The 17,592-nt window shown below is 34.6% G+C and overlaps 1 protein-coding gene and 1 long non-coding RNA gene across 2 annotated transcripts in view; one reads left to right on the top strand and one right to left on the bottom strand.

Moving 5' to 3' along the window:
* Window positions 1-16,724, bottom strand: part of pkp1a (plakophilin 1a) — a 56,341-nt gene extending 39,617 nt beyond the window's left edge. Inside the window, exons 1-2 of the mRNA XM_039689887.2 lie at window positions 16,452-16,724; window positions 12,162-12,274 (exon numbers count right to left, since the gene is read on the bottom strand). Of these exons, the coding sequence (XP_039545821.2) occupies window positions 12,162-12,274; window positions 16,452-16,629 (291 nt within the window). The 5' untranslated portion in view covers window positions 16,630-16,724. The remainder of the gene's footprint in view (window positions 1-12,161; window positions 12,275-16,451) is intronic.
* LOC120464229 (uncharacterized) lies at window positions 4,399-5,099 on the top strand. The gene is made up of 5 exons (XR_016147953.1): window positions 4,399-4,451; window positions 4,554-4,605; window positions 4,715-4,758; window positions 4,886-4,946; window positions 5,048-5,099. It is a non-coding gene; the product is annotated as an uncharacterized LOC120464229 (long non-coding RNA).
* Window positions 16,725-17,592: the final 868 nt, after the last annotated feature.

The following is a 17,592-nucleotide window of genomic DNA, read 5'->3' as shown; positions in this document are numbered from 1 at the left end:
AGTATGAACTATGAACTGAACTAGTTCATTTTAAAATGTGTGAACTGAACTTTTAACTAGTTCATGTAGAAATTGAACTTTCCCAACACTGTCTTGGTTATTGAAGCTCTGAGAGCAGTTTTGGTAACTGCATTTTCTCTGTTTGATTTAGGTCATATAAAATTAATGATTTACTGGTTGTTTGACCATACACACGTTTCATATCCCTGGCAACTGCACACCAACATCCCTCAGCTAAAGAGAAATCATTAACTTTAACCCTCAAATTAACGCTCTGTTGATTTACAGTATCAATATCCAGGAATTGTGAAATGGTTACTTTTCCAAATTAAAATAGACAGAACAAAACATACATCAAGATGAAACCGATAAAAGGGCACAATCAAATTGCTCTTTAATTACCATGTTAACATGAACATAATTGTTCTATAAACATATATACTCTGGTTAAAAAAAGTATTTACTAAGCACAAAAAGTGCAATTTAGCTTAATGTAGTGTTCACATGACGACGAAACTGTAGGTTCATGCCAGTTATCTTATTTGAATATCTATAAATCTGAATATGAGCTTAACTGGCTTAGAGTAATCATGAAAAAATGTTTAGAAGATGCATATGGAATATAAAATCTGATGAAAGTCATTTGTTTTCTTTTGTTGTTGTTTTTTTATATAATCACTAGGACACATTTCTCAATACTTATCAAAACTCTTCACACAGTTCTCCTAAACAACTTTCAACTTGGCACAGCAGATCATTTTTCATCCAAAATGCACTAAAGCAACAACAACAATAACAAAAGCACTTAATTCATGTCTCAAATCAAGTCATTATTCATGAACACTAGCAAAGTTGTCAACCAACAAACACACATTGTCACTCATAAAACAACAACCTAAAACACACAGCAAGAGAATTACACAATATGGTCTTTAGTAAAATGTCTTTCCAAATGACTGCTTATAAATCCTTTTCTGTATGTGATGCTTTATCCATGTTTAAATTACTGTACTAAATAATTCCTAAAGTTTACCAATACTTAAAGTGCTTTTTTCCTAAACTCTTAAAGGGATAGTTCACCCAAAAATGAAAATTCTGTCAGTATTTTACTAACAGTATTTACTGTTGTTTCAACCCCATAAGACCTTCGTTCATCTTCGGAACACACATTGAGATATTTTTGATGAAATTTGAGAGCCGGATCGCTTCTTCATACTAGTCCATAGGCTTCTTCAGGGATTGAAAATTGCCAGCCTCAAAAAGTTATTAAAGACATCGTTAAAATGGTCCAAGTGACTACAGTGGCTCAATCTTAATTTTATCAAACGACGAGAACACTTTTTGCGTGCAAAAAAACAACAACAAAAATAACGACTTTATTTCAACTATTTAAAAGCAAGTTTCAATCCCTCAAGAAGCCTATGGACTAGTATGGAGGAGTGATCCAGCTCTCAGATTTCATCAAAAATATCTTAATTCATATTCCAAAGATGAACGAAGGTCTTACGGGTTTGGAACAACATGAGGGAGAGTAAATACTGGCAGAATTTTCTTTTTTGGGTGAACTAACCCTTTAATGTAGCAACACTCCTACATCACACAATTAGCCAAATGATGAATGTTCTGGCCAAAACCAGTTTTTTTTAAATAAATACAAACACTAAAACCCTTTTCTTCATTGACTAACTTTATCAAAACAGCAAACCCGACTCACAATTGAATAATTCAGTCAAAGCACTAGTTCTCAACCCAACATGAACATATAGTCAAACATGACTGTCAAATATAACTGTTGATGGCATTATGAAAACTGCATGTTTGTACCTGTTGACAATATGAAATCCATTGTTTTTAGAATTCATTTCATTTTCACTTTAAGTTTTGGTTGAGTGTTGAATGCGTGCATTCTTGGCAACGTACCATTTACAAGTGAATGAGTCATTTCTTTATTGAATGTATCGTAGAAAAAAAAATAGAAAGTAACAGAATCAGCTATATCGAATAGTTTGTGTAATATTTCCTTTTGTAGATTCAGGATATATTTGAACATGGTATTACAGTATTACATTATTAGTAATATGGTATAACAGTTGTAAAAAGAGCTTTAAAAGAGTATGTAAACGTGTAAATTGGCCTGTTGGCACACTGAGTTTTGGTGGCGTTTGGGAGTAAGTGAGAAATGTATTCATGTAATGTAAAAGATGTAATCATTGGATTTTTGCCAAAGCAATGATAAATTATCCACAGTTTAGCTAACATAGAGTGATCAATGTGTGAAGAGTTTTGAAAAAATGACTTAAGTATTGAGAAATGTGTTCTAAAAATTAAAACAAAAAAAAAACTGTAAAATAAGAATATTCTCGTACATTTTTTTAATATGAATGAAAGTTTATAAGAAGTTATGACACATTTATCGTGAATGCAAAAATCTATTTCACAACCAACTTTTGATTCTGTAGCCGAGTTTCCATAACCCTTCAAATTGGGCAAATTGATAATACGCCCAGTCTATTTAGAAAAAACTCCCATATATCGCAAACAAGTCTTTATGCTTGCATGAGGTGGTTCTTCAGGCAATATGAAAAAGGAATACTTCGCACAACTGCAATTGAAACTGTTTTTAAATGTACAGGTCACCTGGCATGCGTAACACTGCATGAAAAGTGGGATTTTCGTCAGTAAGCGGCTCTGTAGATTGTCGTGGAAGTTCAGGTTTACGACTGCACACGGCAATTTACAGGTAACACTCAAAACTGCCGTGAATTGCCGGAAATTGACGTGGGCCTTGCTTGGCAGTTGTCCCCCCATTGTCCCCCCTTCTCCTAAATCTAGAGGAGGCTTTGACATGTAAATGAAAATGCTGTGAGCTATACACATGCAAATAAGGGTAGGGGAGTTTCACCCCAGGTAACATTTTTCTGAAAGGAACTTCATTCTAAGACAATCTCTGGTAGAAATAGATCAGGCTCAGTATAACCTAATTACCGTGTTTTTTTTTTTTGTTTTTGTTTTTTTTTAACATTGCAACATGACATCCAAAAAGATAACAATCAACAAATAATAATTTCACAATAAATACGAAACAAATAAAAATAGGACAGAATTGAACAAATGAAATAAAAACAGGAAAGGGACTATCTCTATTGTGTATAATATTATGATTTAAGAGAAAGTTAGAAACCAGTAATTTGTACTATTTAAAGAAAGAAAATAGCATACACATAAATTCACTTTTCAATTAGCTTCAATATTCTTTAGCAAATACAATTGTATCACTACATTTTTATCGATACATTTGAGAGACTCAATATACTGAAAACTGAAAATCAGACCCAAAAAAAAAAACAAAAAAAAAACTTCAAACAAGGTTTAGAATTATTCATTTTACTCTTGAATATGAAATTTTCCTAATACAATTACAAGATTCATCATAACATTTACAGAAGTAGTTTTCAAAATATATGATAACATCTTTGGATGTTAATTCACAGTTATAAACAGATGTTTTTTTGTTTTTGTTTTTTACAAAATTTTTTTACTGGTTTATTTATTTTAAGTAGCCTAATAAAGGTATTTATTTATGCATATATGTATTTTTACATTTCATGGTAGCCTATTTGGGTATATCCACCTTATTCCTAATTTAAAATGAACAGAAGCAGAAAAGTCAAGGACAGCCGACGACAGCCTTTCAACCTGAGTCAAAAACCAGTGAACGTAACTCTGATTGGCTGAGGCAGCATATCATCATAATCCAACCTGTAACGTCAGCCACTCTGATTGGCTGAGGCAACGTGCCAGGCATGTGGCGTGTTATTCAAGCAGAAATAACGGCACAGATATTCAGCCTGCTTCGCCGTCATGATCGCTGGTGAACCCATCTTTTCCTCTAAATTGAAGGTAAGTTCGTCCAACTTAGTGAATTCTATGTCCATGTGTACTTATAGTGTTTGGTAGTTTAGCGTTATTGTCTTAAACTTCACAAATCTGCTGTGATTACTGCCGCGAATGTCCAAGGGTGTTAACCTAACGGAACAGTTTTTTGTTTTGCGTTAGCTTGCTGCTCTTAATTCTTTTTTAGTTTCGTTTCAATTTGAACAATTTGGGACACTAAACTGTACGTTAGGTTGCACTTTGTTATCTGGCTGCAAGCTAGCTACCATTCTTTGATAGTAATCAAACTAACTCGTACTGAGTGTTCAATTGGCTTTTCCCAATGCGTTTACTGTGAATATCGTCAGAAATTATGAAAAAATAATAAGTGCCAGGGTCATAAAACATAAAGCGCGTAATGTGCTTGTATGCTCTAGTGTAGGCTATCCTTGTTTGTAAAATTGCATCACTTTGTGTGATGGAGTGAAATCTTCAGGTGTTTGTGATTTGTTTTGTCTCTCATGTGCTGTAAGGAGTGAGGTGTCCTTCGCTGATAGGAGAAAAAACACCTAAACAAGGTAACGTTACGTGTTGTGATCTCATCTTCTTTTCTTTTGAACAGGCCCCAGTCAAATAAAAAGTAAAACTAAACTAATTTGTATTAACGTTTGTGTTTATAGATGACTTTGAGCGTGAGACAGTGGTGAAAACGCCAAAGAGAACTGGAACATGGCATGTTATATTCAGTTATAAATGTTTGACCAAGTTATTAAATATCTTATAAAGTTATTATCAAATGATGAAACTGAACAGATTTATAACACATTTTTTTGTGTTATAGATGCAGTGACTGAGACTGGGAGATGCAGTGACTGAAACCTGGTGGTAAGTATTGATCTATTGGCAGTGGAGAAGACACTTTTAATAGACACCTTCTCCCTTGTGAGCTAGCAAACTTTGTTATTCTAATTAGAGTATTGTAAACATCACCAAATGTGTTTGTTTACTTCAGTGTTCCAGAAAAAGGTCCTGAAACTACTGGTCGACATCCGCCATCGCCTGAAAGAAACCAGGTAGTGGATGCAGAAGAAACATATTTTTGCTTACAAATGTGGGGACTTGGGGCAGATTGCCTTTGCATACATCTAAATCATTGTCTTTTTCAACTTTGCAGAAGGGGTCATGAAATTCGGTTCCACAGCCACTGAGGTGTATGTACATTAGGGATGCACCGAATATTCGGCCGCCGAAAATTTTCGGCCGAAAATGGCCCAAAAGTGCATTTTCGGTTTTCGGCCGAAAGACTTTTATCACCGAAATAATACGGCCGAAATGTTGTGATGACGCAAACAGAAACCGCGACCTGCACGTGCTTGTCTGAAGCAACATGTCTGCGGTGTGGACGTATTTCAGTGTATCTGAACCCGCGATGAGACGGAAACCGTGTTTATCCACCTATAAACAATGCGTGCCGCCATGACGACGACTCCGGTTCCGAGCGGGTCAAGAGCGGTGCGCGCGCTGTCTGTGGAGACACGCGCTGCGGAGGCAGGCGAAAGTATAAACAAGGCAGCGCGAGTCTCCACAGACAGCGCGCGCACCGCTCTTGACCCGCTCGGAACCGGAGTCGTCGTCATGGCGGCACGCATTGTTTAGAGCAGGAAACAATTAAAAATTATAAATTAGACTCGCGCTGCGGAGACAGGCGAAAGTAAACAAGGCAGCGCGAGTCTCCACAAACAGCGCGTGCACCGCTCCAAACGGTCGAGGCGTTTATACTTGACGCGCTCTCCGTTGTAACTGTTACTATTCCTTGAAACGACAGGGGACAACTCAAGCAACTGTCCTCTAACCATCAGGAATCGGCGAGAAGAAGACAGATAAACACATGACAATGTTTATTTTTTAGTATTCCACCACCAATACAAAAATAATCATGTAAAGTAAAACCCAGTAAACCCTGAGATTATTACTTGTGACATTACAAAAAAAAAAAAAATATGTATATGGGAACATGTATAGAACTAAATTAATGCTCTCTTAAATATTTTCTACATTCACTTAAAATGTTTCATTAAGTTTCATGTACATTTGTATTAAACATGGACCATTGTTCATTTAAAAAGGCTTTTTATGCTATTGTATGCTACATTTTTTAAAATGTAACTAATTTAGACCTGCAAACTGGGTGCTAGTGATGAGAAGTTTGCGGTTGGCTTTGTTTTTGAGAGAACATTTCATTTTAAAACCTTTCTGCAGGCCAGTAGATTATTATTTAGTGCACACATGAGTGGGGTCAAGTTAAACATTTTAGTTTGAATTTTATTTTATACTGTGCATTGTGCTAAATATATATTTGCATAATTTGTAATTGATTTATTCTTTGAAAATGTTATATTAATTTATGCAATTGCAATGCCTTGATTTTAGTAAAGTTTGCACAGTCATAGCCATAAATGCAATGATACTAATAATTGGCATAATTTCTTTCGGTGTTTCGGTTTTCGGTTTCGGCCAAGAATTTTCATTTCGGTGCATCCCTAATGTACATCAAGGTGAACCTCAAGCAAAGTCGCAAAGACTTGGATTCACTTCGCCCTGATGAGCCAAGCCTACAGGACTTGAATTAAGAGTTTTAAAGGGATAGTTTACTTGAAATTATTTTTTTGAAATGTTTTGGCTTACATCAAGGGCATCAGTCATATAATGGAAGTCTATGGGGATCTCTTAAAAGAGCATGCACAGAGAAGTACAAATTAAACATGATTTAATGAATCATAACTGTAAGTACACGTTGATGGCTTAAGATACGAGATGAGCGGTTTGTGTGAGAAAATGAACAGTGTGTGTGTTTGTGTGTGTATATATATATATATATATATATGATCTGCGCATGCGGCGGAAAGTGCCAGAAGCGATCTTGCACTGGTACGTCACTCATTGTTTACACAGATTTCAGAAGTTTTACTGTGAAGATCTAAACATATTAAGATATATATATATCTAAATATGTATATATAAACACATTTATACAATAACAATATAAATACTGTTTGTTTTCTCTCACAAAACGCTCATTTCGTGTCTTAGTCCATCAATGTGTACTTAATTTATGAGTCATTAAATCATGTTTAATTTGGTCTTCTCTGTGCATGCTCTTTGAGGTGGTGACCATAGACCTGCATTATATGACTGACAGACAACAACGGTTTGACCTAAAAATATCAAAATTGAAAATACTGTGGAAACAAAGACCCCTGCATCTTGGATGCCCTTGAGGTAAGCTAAAACATATCAAAAATTGATTTCAAAGTGAACAATCCCTTTAAATTACATCCTTATTATTCGTTCATAATTCTGCCTTCTGTGTTTGATATATCTGGTGCCCAATTCTGATGCCATTCAGGGCAATTTATTTTTGAATAAAGATGCAATATATTATTGATTTATTTGTATAACTGTAGTGCTGTATGTATGTTGTCCCATGTTTCCAAAGGGTGGAGGACATGTTTTCTGTGCTTTGAAGATGTTCTCCTATGCATTGTACATAGTTGTGTGTTTGTTCTAATAAAGCTATTTCTTTGAATAAACAGTATGTGGCAAATGTTCCTTTCCTCAATAAATTCATGTCCTTGATGGTAATAATAATTTAGTCCATAGGATAACAATGACATGAATAAACAACATAATAGCATATCATATGAATATATATATATATTATTATTATAATTTTATGTCGGCTGACCAATAGTAACAGATCTGCCAACCAATCACGAGTGATTTTCTTGTTTAAATGTAGTGAATTTCAACCAATACTGAGTGAGGAAATTCAAGCCATTCTCTGGCAAGGCGCGCGCAGTGCTGCTATTCATATGCTAATTAGGGCCATTCACACCTCCGCGAGCGCTCCATGCATACGTCATGGTTCGTTTCCGTCAATATGTGGCACAGACGAACGCGACGTTCACATTCTGTAAATTGTCGTTAACTGCCGAAAATTAGGGAGATTTCCGGCAGTTTACGGGGACGAAAACCCCACTTTTCATGCAGTGTAAAAGTTGATCGTTCTTTAAAGATGACGCGGCATGTTTGAACAGAAGACGTGACCTTCATTAAACTCATGAAAGACAAAAGTATCACGGGAATACTGGATTCTAAACAACAACAAAAACGCTGTACTATTCATGCCAGGCCAGTAGATGGCGATGTCTCTATGTAAAGAAACACGGTCTATAGACTGAACCATAGATATATACACTAGATGTCGCCTTGGCTACGGGAGTTCATTAGAATGGATGCGTCAATAGAGCCGCCATCTTGGAACAGACGAGCCCCTCCACTTTAATGCATCAGCGTCAATGTAGACAAAGGTCTAACGGAAATAAAATCACCAAAATTCATCATAAATGCGATTTTCTCGTTTTTTTTGGTTCGTTCCAACAGTGAGACATGTATTTATCATTGATTCCAGAATTTTTTTTTTAACGTCCAGCACAAAAGGCAGAGATAGCAGTGTTACCTAGCTACTTCCTATGACAACACCCCATTCCAAGATGGCGGCTGTTTTGACGCATGCTTAGAACCCCAAGGTGACGTCTAGTCTATACATCTATGAGACTGAACAATGCACATGTGTGCGACCATTTTCACAAGATCACATTTTTGTAGTTTACACAACAAAGATGACAATGATATCTATTTCCAAAACTTGCGTGTTGGAACCCATTTCTGGCCCCCAAAAGCACTGTTAATTAAATGAACAACAGCCAAAACATGTTAACAGCTCATAAACTGCAATACCTGATGCCATTCTAACTCTTATCTGGGAAGAAACAAAAGCCGGTCTGATCAAATGCTATGAAGTCATAATAAATGGCCCAGGTTCAGATTGTATCTTGCAATAATAAAACAAACTATCATCTCTTTTTTGAAGCAACCGTTCCGTGCAGAACAATGGAGTGTAATAAAACATAGTAACCCTCCGTTCCTGTAGGACAACGTCAAATGCCAAGCACAGAGGACAGAGCACATTATCAGGCATCACGCAGTTTCAGCATAAACAAAACACTCTCGGATCAAACTCTTCCACCGGCCTTATCGCTTTAATAACCTATTTCAAGAGAACAATACAGGAGTCTGCTGAGTATGGAGTGTGCTAATACACACACTCTCTGCGTGCATTATCTACTGAAAATGAAAGACAGTGCTAAAAGTGTAATATATATGACAGATATACAGTAAGTTGATCATGCCTGTGTTATATTACAGCCTAAAATGAAAACACAAAAATATATATACAAATTGTATATGCATGAATAAAAAAGAAAAACCGTTTTATTAGTACTAATAAGGTTTTTTTTTTTTTTTTTTTTTTGAGAGTGAACACTTCTTCATGGCGTGAGATCAATCGAACAAATTTTCATTACTATAATGAAAAAAAGTCTAATTACTGTAATATATCTGGATGTTATACTAGTTTGTATGCATTTCTTCATTATGATTCATGTTTTATATATTGTCATTATTGTTATATATATTGGCCATTTAGTTAATAAAGTTTAACATTTAACTAATACATACTTTTTTATCTTTTTCCACAATAGAATTATTACAATGGTGCATGTGATATATATATTAGGGCTGTGCAAAAATTAGTTGCGATTAATCACATCCAAAATAAAAGTCTGTGTTTACATATTATATTTGTGTGTGCTGTATATAATTATTTTGTATATATAAATACCTATGCATAAATGTATATATTTAAGAATTATTTGTGCTTAAATTCTGTATATGTATATAAATACATAATCTATATTATATAAATATAAATATTTTATATACGAATAACACATTTTCTTAAATATATACATACATGTGTGTGTATTTAATTATACAAAATAATTATATATAGCACACACAAATATATTGTGTAAACACAGACTTTTATTTTGGATGCGATTAATCGCAATTAATTTTTGCACAGCACTAATATATATATATATATATATATATATATATGCATATATGTATATATTAGGCCTGGGCAACGATTATTCGCAATTAATTGTATCCAAAATAAAAGTTATTATTATTTTGTATATATAAATACACACACATGCATGTATATATTAAAGAAATATTTGCATGTATATACTGTAAATATATCTATACATCATTTATATTAAATATTAATATTTTTTTATAATGATAACACATTTTTCTTAAATATATACATGTATGTGTGAATATATATATGAAGAGTTCAGATGCAAAAGACTCTAAATGCCATTTGAAATTTTCTTCTAGAATGGTCATTTTTATCAAGCTTGTATATTTAAGTTCAGTAATTTCACTTAAATGGCAATTAATAGGTAATCTTCATTGCCATTTAAGTGAATTACTGAAGGGAACCGCATGAGATGAGTAAGATAGGATCAAAATTCAAAAGCTGCCCAATATCGGAAAATATTTGGAGTGCGTCAGACATGATTTTGACCACTTATTAAGTTTTGTTTTGTAGAAAGCTTGTAAATTTCGTTTCATATAAATTGTATCTTCATTTTAATAAATGTTTCATCGACAAATTGACTGGATTAATACATTAGAAGTAAATATCAGACAATATAATCAGGACACAGAGGCGCGCAGGTGAACCGGAGCGCGTCTCATAATATGAACCGAAACACCGCGATGCTTGCCTCACACAGGCCTGAGAACTAAGCTACAGAAAGCTTTAAATATCTACTTTTAAACAAAACAATTAAAAACTAAAATAAATTGGCAACTCTCTGCGTATGTAGGCTAATTCGAAGTATGCGTTTCTCTATACGCGTTCACTGCGAAAATGGCGAGTAAGCATCATCAACTTTATCTTTGTTGCTGACACTGACAGAAAACACTAGTTTATTAATAAACAATTCAAATGTTTCATGCATAATCATTACTTTTGCCGGTTCTTTGTGGCAAGCTTTATGCATACGTTGAGATGCGGAATATGCAATTAAAAACGCTCATATGGTTTCTCTCCCATTTAATTAAATCAATATATGTGATTACTGATAATACAAATGGCTTAAACGATCTACTACTGTAGTCGACTAGAAAACTAGGACTCGTTTTGAGGAATAAATGAACATAATAAACCTCTGTTCAGAGTGCCGCCGTGCTGGCTTGTGTAGAGCGCTCATTGAATTTGAGGATTTATCGTGTTTAGGCTAAAAACAGGGCTGGCGCTTATCGCGGTTTGGAAAGAGACTGTATTTTGGAGTACATTTTAAACAAGGAAATATAGCGATTCGGCATGAAACGTTGATGGAGCAGTGAAAGGGTTCTGTCCACAGCAGAATGACACGACAAACTCATTTTTTTTTTAAAATGTCGTTTAACGCGTTTTGGAAAAGAGCTCTTCATATATATATATATATATGAAGAGTTCAGATGCAAAAGCCTCTAAGTGCCATTTGAATTTTTTTTTCTAGAATGATACATTTTATCAAGCTTGTATATTTAAGTTCAGTAATTTCACTTAAATTGCAATGAAGATTACCTATTAATTGTCATTACAGTGAAATTATTGAACTTAAATATATAAGCTTGATAAAAATGATCATTCTAGAAGAATGGCACTTAGAGGCTTTTGCATCTGAACTCTTCATATGTGTGTGTGTGTGTGTGTGTGTGTGTGGGTGTGGGTGTGGGTGTGGGTGTGCGTGCGTGAGTGCGTGCGTGCGTGCGTGTGTGTGTCTGTGTCCTGGTAAACCCAACATTATGGGGACAAAAACACCGGGACATCATGTATACACTACTTGATTTCGTGACAACAACGACTCCAAAAAGCTTGAAAATGTTATGCGAACAAAGCTCTGTTAATATTTAATATTCAACAATATTATTGGTCTGACTGTACTGACGCTGTTGAATGAGAACTGAGCAGGACGATGACATCATTTTCAGCAGAACTGCTTTAAAGATGAGATTAACTCATTTAATAATTGATGATTTTAAAAAATGAACCTGGATCAAAACTGAACAGACGTCAGTCGAAGTGCATTATTTCCCTGTTATCACTGTTAAGCTGCTTTGAATCTAATTCAGCAATATACAAAGTCAGTTTGACAAGTTGATGAGGTTACTTGGAAGAGCCGAGTTGTCAGTTGGGAAAATATGCACCATATCTGTGTCAATGAAACTTTAAATAGGGAACGATCATAAATCACTGCTGTCAAGCCGTACAGTAGGCTAAATATACAGTAAATCATGTAGATTAGCGTGTGAGGAGTGTTTACCGCTCGCTGGCTTGTCGTCATGCTGGATTCGCTGAATTTGAAGGACGTGCCGTTCAGTTTTCCAGGCGAGAACTGGAATTTAGGCTCGCTGAACTCTGTCGCTGGAGACGGAGCTGAGAGGTGCAAGCAGATTACAACACACACACTTTAGGGAAAGCACACAGTTAAACATGTGTGACATTTATTTCAGCAAAAAATACATTTCAAAGGCATCACATATACTATAATTTGAGAGAATAGTTTCTCTAAATAGATGTTATTATTCGTACTAACCCTTTATTATAACTTTCATTAACAAAATTCACAAACACTATTACGTCTGGAATAGTGTGACATCTAAAACTACTTTAAACTTTCTAATTCTTGCATTAAAAAAAATGATATGATCAAAATGTGTTTACATTGCTTTCACTCATCACAATAAGCAATGTTCTACTTTTTTTAGTTCTACGAGATTCAACTCATTTTTTAAAAGTCAGAACATACAAGTTAATTTAAAGCAGCAACTTTTTTTACAGTGTACATGTAGGTGTATGACTACATCATAATTGAGATACTGCATGTAAATTAGAAAAATTATTTTGTTACATGAAGGGATAATTAAATAAATGTGAACACGTATAATAAATGGTGACCACTTTAAATGCACACTTTTCTCTTAAATATAATTGACAACATTTTACATTAAGGTCCCATTAGTTAATGCATTAACTAACACATTTTTAACATTAGTTATAAAAAAAGTATATATAATTTCTATTTATAAATTATTGTTACACCCCTAACACACACACACATATATACACACACACACACACACACACATACACATCATACATCATTAAAGTAATACATCATTAAAGTTAAAATCTGTTATAATATATATATATATATATATATATATATATATATGACGATATGTATTATGGATAGTTCCAAAATAAAAATTACTATGAGAAAAAAAATTTTAGTTTTAGTTTTAGTGTCCGTACTACATTAAACTACTAGGCCTACATATAATATGGATTATAATGCATCATAATGCATTTTGGGAATATTTTTGGGTCCTGATAATATACCAAATGTCTGATGTTACCAGTAAAAAGTGCTCGACATCATTTATATCTAGTCAGTGAAAGCCTGCAAGCATATTCATCTACAACAACTCAGTAATTTCAGCTTCAGAATCATGAATATTGTTATTCTGGTGTCAGCATTATCCTTGAGTTACAAGCACCAAGTCCAAGTCTATTCATTTAAACCCACAATGTAATATCAAATTTAGCCATTTTTTTTTTTTTTTTACATTTTTTGTTCACCTTTTACTTCATGTCTTGAGTATCACAATAATATTGTATAGTGAGTTCGGTGTTGTGATATGTATCGAATCGTGACATGAGGGTATCGTTAAACCCATAATATATATATATATAAAGAAATGTTTGTTTGTAAAAGTTATTATAATGTTACCAAAAATACAATAAAACAGAATCTGCAAGGGGATCGAACATGACACATTGCTGTCTCTTAATAAAAAAGCACAAGTCCTCGAGAGATATTAAAAGCAAATGAATGAAAATCAGCAAACTTCTGCCCTAGTGTGTCACATCTAAACACTGGGTGGATCCCAATATTGTGTCTGTGCTAAAAGCCTAGTAATTTGCCTATTTAGACAGCATTTCAGTCATCATGTGACGTTAGTCTTGGCTAATGGCTGCTGTGCTTTCAGCAATTGTTAGCCTACAGTTGCAGTTTTAAGAGTTAAAATAACTACACCACTTCTGTACTGTGACACACAGACACAGAATAATTAGTGTCAGAGGTTACAGTAATCTCTTACAGGGTAATGTCCACATCACACACTACGGGTGGTGATGGCGCAGTGGATAAGACACATGCCTTTTGGTGTGAGAGACCCGGGTTCGAATCGACTTTGAGCAAGACTTTTAACCCCTGGTTGCTCCAGAGGCGGGCGACCTCTGACATATATAGCAATTGTAAGTCGCTTTGGATAAAAGCGTCAGATAAATGAATAAATGTAAGTTCCCAGCATGCATAAATCATGTGGTTGCATGTTTTAATATGTAAACCCTTGTAAAAATGTGTTTAATTGCAAATAGAATGTTTTACTTAAAAGTACATTGTAAATCATTACACTTGTTAATATTCTGCCAAGCTTTATGTTCGTACACTTGACTGACATACTAAAGCACCTGTAAAGAACTTGATTGTAATTTTATCCATACTGTGACGTTTCATATTAAATTTAAAGGTTTTTGAAATGTACTAAACGGCAACTTTAATTGTGTAATTACAGTTATATTTAAATACATGATGTACACGTTTCAATAGAAATGGAGTTAAAGTACATTGAAGTTTATAATTGCTCAGTACATTCAGCAATAACTTTAACCATATTTCAAAAGAAGTAATTATGATATGGCATTTATAAGGTGAACTCAATTCTTACTAAATGCACTTAATATAAATCTAAACTTAAATACATTTTCAATTAATTGTAAATGACAAGGAACAAGTGTCTGAAAACATTACATCGGGTTCTTAAGTATATTTTTAACATATACGCATGCGTATATGCTTCGCTTCCAGTCAAATAGAACCACAAATAACTACTATCGCACAATAGATGAAATGGTTATTTTTGCCGTAATTTGTCAAAGACACAATAATGACCTGGACGCGATTTCACAGTATATTCCTTACGGTAAGAACTAATATTTGGGCCATTCCACCGAATGGGTGACATTTGCTTGTTGTAACTCTTCAAAAATAAACTTTATCTTTGATTTTTCAACAATGAATCTAATAATACACAAATTTAACTGTTCGGAATGTGTTTTGGTCACTCAAACAACTTTATTTATTTTTTTTACAAGGTTTAAGCAGAATTTTTCTCAATCCTGTTACCGAAATTCATGTCATTTAAAAAGCAAGTTTAGAAGCAAGTCAATTAATCCCTTTGTTTTCCCCACAAAAAAGTGTTTATTTTAAAGAATTTGTTGGTTATATGTTCAAAAAAATTATATTTGTGCAAATAAATCACTAGATGTATTTTGATAAAAAAGGCTTTTTTTCATTTTAAAGACGACCGAAGCCTCAAGGTTATACCTTTTTTTTTATTAATTCATTAAATAATTGCAGAAATTATGGGCCAAACAAAACTGATAAAAATAGTGGTTTCATTTTTTTTTAGAAAAAAATAATAATAACAGGACTGAGAGTATAGGATTTAGTTTTTAAGCAAAAAGTGTTAAAATATATGGCATATGGCCACATAGCATTGATGCTAATAGCGTGAGGACACTGAGCCATTTCTAGTGCCTTACCAAAAGTTAATATTTTTAAAATAAAAAAAAAAATTAAATCTAAGAAAAAGTTTAGGTAACAGGACTGTGTGTTGAGATTGACCTTCTCATTCTACAATTTCATCAAATATACAGAAATGAAAATGAGAGGAGTGACTTAGTCACCCCATTGCCTTCAGAAGATCCAAAGCAGTTTGGATATAAAAGTCACACAACAATGCAAGAAAAATCAGATTTCTGAAGGATTTTAATCATAATATTTCATAACGTTTAGAGATAGAGAGTTGGGACATGCAGAAAATGTTATTTTTTTTTTAGTGTTCTGTGTCGTTTTTATTAATGTTTTTAATTATACGTTTTAAATTTGTAGTTAGCATGACATGTGCATGACATTCTGCTTAATAATAAAATGTATTTTAGAGTTAATTTTCATGCAATTGTATACATATAATGTCCTAGGGACAGAAATGTCACCCTTTACAGTGCGATACAGCAGCATTTTAGACAAAATGTGCCTATGGGCATAAGTTAGGCCTATCTATCTCAGAAGATTTTGAGGCACACCCAGGCTGTCAACGAATTGTGTTTGTTATATTACTTAAATGAATGCAGCTTTGCCTCAAATACCTGCTTCAACTTGCTTATGAAAAAATGTTTTCATCTGAAAAAAAAGCTCTCATATTTTTTTTATTTTTATTAATTTCATGCATGTTTTTATTTATTTATTTATTTATTTATTTATTTATTTAGATCTGCTACTCCCAAAAGTTTAAATAATTATACATTTTGTCAAGTTAAACACACTGGACAAATCAATTGGTCAAACACAGTAAATTGGTTCGTTTAGTAACACAATGCGATACTGCCAAACAAACATGCAGGTTGGCGTCTTAAAGTTGTGAGCTTCGTTTCATTGTCTTATTGGCTTTCTTTATGCATTTGTGCAAATAAACAGCACACTTACTTGAAGGCGACGGAATGGAGCCACTCTTGACCATCTTCGACTTGCTCCTCTTGATGCTTTTCACCTGCTCCAGCACGCGCTGCTGTCCCGTGTGCTGTTTCTTGTCGGACGGCAGGACCAGCGAGGTGTCCTCGGTCGACACGCTGTCCATAGCCGAGCGAATCGGTTCGGCAGTCATCGCTGCTTCCGTGCTTCTGCTCGCACCTTTGGTTAAAGCCGACACGGACTCCTGTTCGGCTGTGTAGACTGACTGACAGAGAGTTCGCGCACTTCTGTGGAGGAACGACCACACCTGGGCCACGCCCACTGGAGGTGTCGAGCCGCGGGCCAATCACAGACCCACATTCACTTTTTAAACCTGTCAATCATCTGTTACCGCGTCAACAGCACAATTGCAGTTCACATGCATCTATCAATTCAATTCAATTCAATTCAAATTGCTTTATTGGCATGACTGTACATATTACAATATTGCCAAAGCTTGTAACACTGAAGACGGTAATAATAACAAAGTATTATAACAACTTAAATTAAAATGTACAAATTAAATTAATTGCAAAAAATAACAGTGTAACAGATTATAATTTTTATGAACGTTTGATACCACAGTGTTTTAACATACATATTATACACACATACACACATTACTGAGGGTCACTGTGGTGGACATTAGGGAGACACACTGAGGTCACACATTCACACACATTCACCTACTGTCTCTCAGGCTGTGGCACGCACACACGTATCTGGCAGCCAGTGCTGCGGTCTGTCCCTCTCCTAGTAAGATCTTTATCTGCTCTACTTCAGTCATGGTTGTAAAGTTGTGTATTAGGTTATTAAGTTTTTTGAAGTAGAGGTCTCTGATGGAGCTGTATTTGTGGCAGTGGAGGAGGAAGTGTGTCTCTGTCTCGATCTCTCCTGTCCTACACTGAACACACACCCTTTGCTCTCGGGGTAGCCAGCTCTTTCTGTGTCTGCCGGTCTCGATGGCTAGACTGTGTTCACTCAGCCTGTACTTGCTCAGGATCTGTCTCTGCTTTGTGTCTCTCACACTCTGGAGATATTCCTCCATTTCATAATTTGATTTCAGATTTCGATAGAATTGTAGTTTACTTTGTCTTTTGGTTTCCTGATCCCAATG

This window comes from Pimephales promelas, chromosome 20, assembly GCF_988280905.1.
Source record: "Pimephales promelas chromosome 20, fPimPro1.hap1.1, whole genome shotgun sequence".
In the NCBI taxonomy this organism is placed as follows: Eukaryota; Metazoa; Chordata; class Actinopteri; order Cypriniformes; family Leuciscidae; genus Pimephales; species Pimephales promelas.
The sequence above is the reverse complement of the archived record's forward strand: the minus strand, read 5'-3'. Positions and strand labels throughout refer to the sequence as shown.